Raw genomic sequence first — 10,391 nt, forward strand, 5'->3', positions numbered from 1 at the left:
CACGTATGTGCGGGTCATGATCTAGTCTAGTTTTTACAATAAAAAGTACCAACAAATTTTCCCTAGCGTTTCAAAAGTTGTTAAAGAATTTTAGTTTTTAAAATTTAATAATGAAATATGAAATATCCCTATTTCTATGATAAATTTGAAAAACTATCTAATTTCATAATAAAAAGTCTCTTTTTAATTTTGAGAAAAAATAACAAAGAAAAAGCTTACTACTTCTCGAAGCTTCTCGATTTGGGGGACTCTTCATTTTCCCAAATCAAAGTGAACAACTTTCATCTCCAAAACATCCCATTTCTTGATTTCCCTCCGTTGTTTGTCACAAACCCAACAAAGTAGACCAAAACCCTAAAACGAAACCTCCCATGGCGATTATCTCTGAGGTAGAAGAAGAAAGCAGCAGCAGCCGACCCAGGATGTTGCCGTTTAGGGCAGTACTCGATTCTTCAAACCCATTAGGGTTTTTGGAGAAAGTTTTCGACTTTCTTGGAGAACAGAGCGATTTTCTCAAGAAACCCTCCGCGGAGCATGAGATCGCCGTCGCGGTTAGGGCAGCGAAGGAGAAGTTGAAGAAGAAAGCTGAGAAAGAGATTGTTAAGCCTGTGGAGAAGAAAGCTGAGAAGGAGACTGTTAAGCCTGTGGAGAGGAAGGTAGAGAAGGAGAGTGTTAAGCCTGTGGAGAAGGAGAGTGTCAAGCCGACTGTGGCTACTTCAAGTGCTGAGCCTATGGAAGTGGAGAAGCCTAAGGAGGAGGAGAAGAAGGAATCTGGTCCCATTGGTAATATCAAGTCGTTTTCTTTTTATCTAATCATGATGAAATTGAATCTTGAATCTTGGCATGTCGTTGATCGTGAGATGTTTCAGTTTGAGAATCTTGTATAGGGTATGTCTTCTTAGGATTGGAAACTTTGATTGTGATTGATGGACAAACTGTGAATTTAGAACTCGAAGAGGCTTATTTGTTGGTCTTGATTAAGTTTTATGTTATTGGTTCAATTTGGTATTAAGAACTATGATGTAGTAGAGGAGTTGTTAGACTTTGAAATCGGTTAAAACTTTTTATTCGATGCTTGTTCTAGCCTCTAGGAAGTATTAAGTATCAGTAGGTTCTGTTTGTGTTCACCTAATACCAATTTTAACATCAACCTTGTTGGATCTTAAGTTCTAGAACTTGATGTCTCTCTAGTGAAAGCAAAACATCATAAGTTTTAGACTTGATGGTAGTTTCTTCTATCTTATGCTTTAGTGGATCCATTTGATGAGCTTTGGTGTTCTCCTGTTATCTCGAGTTAACTTTGTGTGTGTTTCTTTGCAGTTCCTAACCAAGGTAATGGAACTGATCTTGAGAACTACTCATGGGTCCAGAATCTCCAGGAGGTCACAGTTAACATTCCAGTGCCTACTGGGACTAAAGCACGGTCTGTTGTATGTGAGATTAAGAAGAACCGTCTCAAGGTTGGTCTCAAAGGCCAAAATCCAATCATCGATGTAAGTTCCTTTGCTATTGTTTATCATAAACGGTTCCATTTCCATATTGATGCCCTTCTAGTTTTCTTGTTAAATTTGCAAACTTTCAATAATTATAGGGAGATCTCTATCGATCTGTGAAGCCTGATGACTGCTACTGGAATATCGGTATATGCCTAACTCCTGTGTGAACAATGATCATTCTATTGAACTTTGGTGGTAAACAAGAGTGCTTATTGTTATATAATTCTCAAAATGATACTTTGCAGAGGATCAAAAGATGATTTCGATTCTGTTGACTAAGCATGATCAGATGGAATGGTGGAAATGCTGTGTGAAAGGCGAACCTGAAATCGATACTCAGAAAGTTGAACCAGAGACCAGTAAATTAGGTGACCTTGACCCAGAAACTCGCCAGACTGTTGAGAAAATGATGGTATTTCTTGTTAAAAATCGTTTCTTTCTTTATCCAAGTATCTCGAATTAGAAACTGAAGCGTTTGTTTTTTGCTGTTGTCTTTCTATCCATAGTTCGATCAAAGGCAAAAGCAAATGGGTCTTCCAACAAGCGACGAGCTACAGAAGCAAGAGATTCTCAAGAAATTCATGTCTGAGGTAAACAACATCTCTATCTTCCTACAACATCTCTACCTTCAATTCTTATCACATTGCTTTTCTCTTATGTGTTCTGCATCTTTCGTTCTTTTCACGCAGCATCCAGAGATGGACTTCTCAAACGCAAAGTTTAACTGATGCTCGTATCGTCTGGTCTCCCTGCCAAAAAAAGAAAAACCATTTTTGCATCTTCACCAACTTGTTTTACGTTGCTTCTTAAAAACTTGTTACTTTCGTATGGTCTCATCTCTAAAACTCGTTCGGTTTGTCCCTAGGTTTATGGTTTTGTGGTTTTTGGTGGATTGAAACTTTTTCAAAAACCGGTTTTCACGAATTCATATGAGTCGGTTCTTTAAACTACTTCTCCTATGTTCGATTACGTCCTGTCTAAGAGTGATTGGTCTTAGTCACGTGACCGTTTGGTGACACATATTCATTCGTCATGATGCAGCCGTTTTCAGTAAAAAGATAAACATGGACCACAAGACACCATTGTGGTCCAGACCGGTTTAGTTTGGAATGTTGTCCATATCGTTGTTGCTCGACAACCTTCTTTCTTCAACTTCACATAAGGAATCATAAAACCAATCAATCTACTTACGTAATTGCAAACCCAACCTCCCTCATTTGTGTGAATGTAGTCACTTTAAACGATTCTCTCCTCACTCATACAGCAGAAACCAAATCCAATTTTCATTGCTTAAACCTGTGTTTAATTTTGTTGCAAGATTTAAGCAATGAAATGGGATTTGGTTTCCGCGGTTGGAGCGGTACATCCGTAGCGGAACGACATTTCGTAAAACAAACCAAATATGTTTATTTTTTATCGGATCATGTTCAAGAAATTAGATTTTACAACTCTACATGTAGGTTTTGTACTTTTTGTTTGGTTGCAAAATGCAAACCATTTATAAGTTTAACGAGACATTTCAGATCGTTTTAGTGTAAGCAAAAAAATAGTGGCTAGAGACTAATTGGCTATATATGGCCTTGTCCATATTCATCAATTATTTGAAAGAGACAAAACGCAGTATACACCAAATGAGTCTTATTGTTAATTATCAACAGGGTCGGCCCAAAAAATTTGGATGCCTAAAGCCCAAAAATTTTTTGTTGCCCATTTACCAACAAAAATACAAAAAAATGTTAAAATTTCGGTATAATATGACTCGAACTCGCCACCTCCTGCTTATAAATGAGACAATAACCACTAAACTACAAGACTTTTTCTAACAAATTATGCCCCTTAAAATTAAAATATAATCTGATGCCTAAAGCACCTGCTTGATGGGCTTTAGGTCTGGGCCGGCCCTGATTATCAATTTCATCAGCATATTATAATCCAATGTTGGAACTCTCTTTAATAAGATCCATCAGTCTCAATCTCCTCAAAAAATAATGTTGCAGATATAACCAAGATATGAATATAGACGTCTTCGATTTGCCATGTGGATTGTAGGAGTCACACATTTTGATGACGACACTAATGTACACTGAGACCAATAAACAAAAACATGTTACACAGATATAATTGGTTGGTTACATTCTTTAATCACATCATAGTTATATTAATAAAAATTGCCTTTTTATACATGAATTTCAACATTTTGCTTCATATTCTATTTGGTTTAAAGACAAATGGCTGACTGTAAAACTATCCATTTTATATAATGTAAATCATATCTTTCATGTCTTAATAAACTCTATTCGAATTTGAATCCGACACAAGTTATGTAACTCTTCTAACTATTTGGCTTACCTCATTAAAGAAAAATTTATAACGTTATTAACAATATTATTTTATAATTAATTTGTTAATACTTATGAAATTTAGATGACCACGATAAAACTAGAGCGATAAGAACTATGACATATATGTTCATAAACCACATTAGACTTAATTTGGTTGTCGAGATATAAGACATACGATGATTGGTAAGTACAACTTTATTTTAAATCACTTATCAAATCTCTCTCGAAATAATTCAACAAAACAAAAGGCACCCTCGAATCGTCTTTATTGTAATAATACGTTTACAATAATGGCATTGGATAGAGTATATGATTGTAAACTATGAATGTATGTTTTGGTAAAATTTCATACAATAATGAGATGCAATTTACGTCTGTCTAAGCCAACATATTAGAGGAGATACATCGCGCAGAATTTGACTTACTCATGGTAGTCTATTCGTGGTTTAGAGTCTGAGATATTTTTATCATGGTTTGTCACATGTAAGTATGTAACCATTATCATGTCTTAATTAGGATCAGTTACGTTTTTAATTTATTATAAATAATTTTTAAGATTAGATAGTGGTTAAGACCATCTCCAATGCTCATCTCTATATTTTCCTCTATTTTAGAGAAGATTTTACTCCAATGTATCCCTCTAAAATAGAGTTTCTTCTAAAATAGAGGAGAAAGACAATGTATGCCTCTATATATAGAGTAATCCAATGTCTCTTTTGTAAAACTCTTGTAATATCTTTTTCTATATTATCGAGGATTCCATTGTCGAATTAAAAATATTAAAACACATAAGATTCTAGTTTTCTCGAATGGATTATTTCTTCATATTTTTTTCGTTTTAGGTCTTTTTGTAGAAATCAACACATCAAAAAATTAATAATTCTGATCCCAAGTCCATCGTATATAATAAGAATAGTATGTGGGCACGGAGCGGATATCCGGGATTTTAGTGGTATTTGTGATTCGATTCGCTTTTTCCGAATACTAAGTTTTCCGATTCATATTTGTTTCGTTAGTAACCGGATATCCAGCTTTTCGAATATCCGTTAAAATCCAAACTATTTGCCGGATATTCGATCCGTTAAGTATTTGTTTAAAAAAATTAAATAAAAACAAAGTGAATCCAAAAATAATAATATTTTATTAAAAATAGTAATATTTTATCAAAAATATATATATTTCTCTTTTAATTGTTCAATCTAGTAGTTCAAATAATTAATTTGGTGATTAAAAAATTATAAAACACATACAAAATAATAAAATTATAATTTATATATATAATTATCTATATATATGTATGTATTTCGAAGCGGAGAAGATATCCGACTATATAAATTATAGTATTTGATATTTGCTCCGCTTTTGACGAATACCTATTTTTAATATTTGATTTGCTTCGTAAAGTTACGGATATTCGGATTTTTCAAATCGAATCGAATCAAATAACGGATCGAAACGAATCTAACGGATATTTTGCCCAGCCCATAGTAAGATTGTGAATGAGTTAATATGGTTGGACCCAACACCACAATGACCACACCTTTTTTTTTTAGGACAAAAAGTGTCTCATTAATTAAGAAACTGAAGCATACAAACGAAGAGTCTTCTTTGCTAGCGCATCTGCTGCTAGGTTTAAAGCTTGGGTGATAAACTTAAAACCGATTACATCAAATTGAAGGGATAGATTCAAGATATCGTGTTGAATACCATGGAGTTCTTTTGAGAGAATCTCTGAATTGAGGGCCACCACAATGACTACACATTGATCTCATTCTTGTTTAGTGTGACGTTACAGTGGTCGAATCGGAAAAAAAAATGTAGATCAACGTAAGTATACATTTTTCTAATGTAAATATAACTGATCCAAATAAATTTTAAAATCATATGTTAATATAATTGATTCAAAATATTTTCTAAATCAGAGACCTTTTTGAAAATAGTTATGAAACTACCGACTGGGTTGATTAGTCACTGGGAACAAAAAAATGCATCCATTGATTGTATCAGAAACGCCAAATGTAGCAATATTCACTATCGTGAGATGAAGAAAAGACAAGTTATCAATTTATACATAAATAAAAGAGAAAGAAACATGATTTAAGTGTCAATGTTAATAAGAAACTAAAAGACCCAACATGATGGGGCGCAAACTCAAACTACGAGTGAAAGCAAAAAAAACAAAAACCAAAAACACCCACTTGCCACTTAATTAAAAGAAATAAAAATGAACCTTTCCACGTACACTCAACAAATTTGGACCATCTATATATGTATAACTTTTATTAATGTCTATTTGTCTACATTCATGCAGCTAGAAGAAATCATGGCTCTTCTTTTAAAGAAGTAAAAGGGGAAAAAAATGAAAAATAATGGCTTTTCTCCTCTCTCTTTTTATTACTACAAAATTCTATTTGTGGGGGTATAGCTTGAGGTGGTGTTATAAAAACTAGATTCGTTAAAAAAAATATTCAGAAGATCAATATAAGTATTGTACTGTTATTAAGTGCAATTTAACGGTAAGTTCTAGTTTAGAACTTGTGTGGCAAAGTCAATTATGTAACCTATATAGTAAAAGGACAACTCCACAAAAATAAAAATATTAATATCGATACAATTGTATGTCAAAGACTCAAAAGATCCATTGAATTATTTTGAGAAATATCCCTATCAATTTTATTATTTCTTGTAACTTAATTGCACTCACACTCACACTATCAAACACTAACACATATATATGCGCCCGCATATTATATTTCAACATAGATGGCTGTTTTTTTTTTGTCCTATTTGATGTATCTTTTTCTTCTATAATATACCAAAGCACATTTTACTTTTTTAGGGCGTATATGATTATGGTAAACTCTAAAATCAATTTTAACTGATTTTGTCGTTACTTTATATCATCGATTCCACCGTTACTCTCTCTCAAGGCAGCATAATAGCTTAGTATATATTTTGTCTAAACTTTGATTTGGTATCTTACATTGCACTTGTCCTTAATTTACATTTGAGTAGTATAATTAATATTTGTTACTCTAAACATTCTGGTGGTCGCAAGAGAAAAATATTGATTTGAAGTATTTATACTACTGTAAGTTCACAGTTTTATGAGTCTTTCTAAAAAAATCATAGTTAAACCTACTTGGTTCATTGGTTACCAGCTAAAAATTGATGTTTGCTACACATAAATAACGAAAAAATATAGTTAGTGGTGGCCTTCTTTTTTTTGCTAAACCCATTTAAAGAATAATGGAATCTATGCATGGAACAACAAAACGCAGGAAAAAACAATTCATTAAAAATCTCTCCCAAATTCCAGAGGATTGTAATTGTACATTCGTGCTACTCGTTTTTGTCGACAAATATTCGTACTACACTTCGTTTAGACCCATCATCTTTTATGTTAGGAAATCAGATTTTATCATTTTAATAATAAATGCTAAAACATATATCATTGTTCTTCGGCAAAAAAAAAGTTGAATTTGGGTTAGTCATGTTATTTTTTAAACAGAAAAAGTAGCTTAGTTAAAAATTATTAGTTACTTTTATTTAATTTAATAAAATAGTTTTCAATTTTTCATTATGTTATATAGAGGTGTTTAAAAATATGAAAACACTATTTTATTATGTGAATTAAATCAGAAAATATGAAAATAACAGTGCACATGCGGAGAAAAGTACTTATCAAAAAGAAACAAAACAATTAAATATACAAAAGAAACAAAACAACTTATTGATGCACCACGAAGATCCAGTCAGTGGCATGTCATCATTTTAGACGAGCAAAGACATAGAATCAGATTGGTAACATAAAACTATACAATTTTTTAGCTGCTAGTTGGAACGGTAAGCTTTTACGGAAAAGTGTAAAACTTTATAAAATAGTGGTATACTAGATAAAATCCCGCACTATGTCTGGGATAAAGTGATTCAAGTAAATTATTATCCGCGATCCAATCATCCAAGATCCGTTTGTGTAAAACGAAACATGTAATAATTTTTATTTTTTTTATTCAAATTTAGGACTATTTCGTATAAGAATACGTTTTACCTGTGAAATATTTAAACTTGGAATAAAGCTTCAACGTGATAAAGAAATGATTGACGAAATGTTACTATTTATGGCGATTTTTCTTTCTGTTTGATTTAAAGATGTTGAGATTTTATAGTATAAAAAGAAAAAAAAAATTATTTAAGTACAAAAAGTCCAAAAATTTAGCAAATATGAGATTTGATAGAATCCAAGTTAAGATTTTGTATTCTAAATGTAAGGGGTGTGTATTGGTTTAAAGATTTTGGAGGATTTGGTGGACATTGTATATTTTGGTTTTTTGAGAGAGTTAGAGTAGGTTTTTAGGATATTAGGTTGATTTTTTTATAGATTTTTAATTAAAAATAGAAAAATAATTGGTGATTTGGTGAGATTTTAGGAAGGTTGTTACAGAGGGTTTATTATTAGCTTTGGATGATTTTAGGATAGTTAAAGAACAAAAAAAAACTGGGTTTAAGCTTCTTCACGTTGAAAAACTGGGTTTTAACTCTTTCAACATGTTTAGTTCATCTATCTATACACATAGTTGGTGATCGATCAAATTTTCTTTCTTCTTGGTCCAAATCTGCTACCAGATCAAATTAAAGCTTCTTTATCTGTATTTAGAGAAGGAGAAACTGAAGCAACAATAGAAGAAAAAGACAGACGAGTGAAATTGTCTAGAGAATAATGAACACTCAAATCCATTTTTATGACATCTTTCTTCTCGGTTTGATTCTCTCTTTTGCATATGAAAAGATCTAAGAGAGATTTGATGATTTATAGTAAATTGTTGGAATATTCGTTTGAATCTTTGGTGCCACCAGCGAGGCAGCGACCAACGGCAAGGCTCCGGAGGAGGAAGCTAGTGTAGAGACGGAGGCTAACGTGGAAGCATAAGAAGAAGTTGCCGCCGCCGCCGAAGTTTGGGTTGGAGCCGGATGAGAGATATACTACAGAAGAAGGATTGATTTCTCTTTTACTATGTTTTGTTTTGAATTTTTTTTTTCAATCTTTTCAAATACCACCTCTAGAGGTGTGATTGTTTTATGTATAATTTTAACTAAAACAGTATTCAAAGTCTCTCAAAATCTATTTTCAGTAATTTCTTAATTTTTTTTGTAAAGTTTGAATAACAGTGAATTTGATAACAAGCAGCCCCGGCCCAATATATTTGGGAGCCTTAGGGCAAATTTTTTTTTTTGCTTATTATTATATATAAAAAAATAATTTACCTATTTAAAAAAAAATTACAGATTTTTTACAGTAAAAATTGTTATATTAAAATTTTGGGTCTTTTTTCTATTTTTTATAAAGAATTAGGTCTCTTGAAATATAATTCTCATACTAATAATTTTTTAAAAAAATATTTGGGCCTTTTTTATAGGTAAAATTTTATTAAAAAAAAAAAGTCTTAGGCCGTCGCACCTCCGCCCACCCATGTGAGCCGGGGCTGATAACAAGTGATTGTAAATTATTTTGAGTGATTTTACAAAAATTCCAAGTTCAATAACTGGGGATTTTGGAAGATGTTTAAAAATCACAAGTTGAATAACAGTTGATTTTAAGAATAAACCAAAATTTCTTCAAATCATTGTTCCAATACCCCCCACCCCTAAGATTCTTAGATTATGAATGGATTATATACGAAATGGTTATAGTGTAGCCAGATTTTTGTTTATATATAAATGTGGCTATAATATTTTTCTTCGAAAAGTTAGAATCCCTTCAAAAAAAAATCTGATTTTAAGTATTCGTAACATATATATAGAAAAGAGATTATCTTATTTATTTAAGTACAATAGATATAAAAATTTAATTTATGAAAGATGTAGAGATTTTGTAGTTTTGAATTCGAGATTCTTAAACCAAATGTATATATTTTATCATTTAAATATAAACATAAATATAGATATAAATAAAAAGATAGTTTACCCATATAAAGAAAAATATAAATATAAAGATTTATTAATACAAGATAAACAAAAAGTGTATATTTTTAATTTTTAAGAAAATAATTAATAAATAAACACAGCTCTTGTGATTTGTTATTAAATATAAATATGAAGATTAGTTGCCTAATTATTTATTTTTAATTATAATTTTGTTTTTTCATTTGTGTGATATATGTATGTATTAAGACTAATGGTAAAATCTATAAATAGTCTAGTAAATTTTGGATAATAATCTAAATGGGTAGAAAGTCACTCTGAAGCGACACGTCAGCATGACAATTTAGTTAATAACACGTCAAGTTAATGTTTATTTTTTAGAGTGCTTCCCTATTGATATATAAGGAATGAGAGTTGTACAAAAAAACTGAAAGTAAAACTTTTAGTAACGCTTTTGATATCGCTTTTGTGATTGGTAACTCTCAAAACGGTACATGACATACTGTAAGTGTACGTGATTACCATTCAAACCCATAATAATATTGGGTTTCCAAACCCTCTAGGTTTAGTATTTTGAATTAATTCTTAAAATTTATTAGGTAGATGCTAGATAGTCACTAGTAGAGTCAAA

General features: G+C 31.5%; 1 protein-coding gene across 1 annotated transcript; it reads left to right on the forward strand.

Annotated features, from left to right (window-relative positions):
* Window positions 1–229: 229 nt before the first annotated feature.
* LOC9302047 (protein BOBBER 1) lies at window positions 230–2,446 on the forward strand. Its single transcript, XM_002864194.2, has 6 exons — window positions 230–783; window positions 1,321–1,493; window positions 1,592–1,640; window positions 1,742–1,908; window positions 2,003–2,086; window positions 2,186–2,446. Exons 1-6 carry the CDS (start codon window positions 372–374, stop codon window positions 2,222–2,224), a joined length of 924 nt encoding a protein of 307 aa, XP_002864240.1. The 5' UTR covers window positions 230–371; the 3' UTR covers window positions 2,225–2,446.
* Window positions 2,447–10,391: the final 7,945 nt, after the last annotated feature.

Source organism: Arabidopsis lyrata, assembly GCF_000004255.2.
Source record: "Arabidopsis lyrata subsp. lyrata unplaced genomic scaffold ARALYscaffold_8, whole genome shotgun sequence".
In the NCBI taxonomy this organism is placed as follows: Eukaryota; Viridiplantae; Streptophyta; class Magnoliopsida; order Brassicales; family Brassicaceae; genus Arabidopsis; species Arabidopsis lyrata.

What these genes read in the sequence shown, in the direction of transcription:
- LOC9302047 (XM_002864194.2), top strand. Translation starts at nt 372, where the DNA reads ATGGCGATTATCTCTGAGGTAGAAGAAGAAAGCAGCAGCAGCCGACCC. An exon ending in GAAGGAATCTGGTCCCATTG is followed by an intron (nt 784 to 1,320) that starts GTAATATCAAGT and finishes GTTTCTTTGCAG; the next exon opens with TTCCTAACCAAGGTAATGGA. An exon ending in TCAAGAAATTCATGTCTGAG is followed by an intron (nt 2,087 to 2,185) that starts GTAAACAACATC and finishes CTTTTCACGCAG; the next exon opens with CATCCAGAGATGGACTTCTC.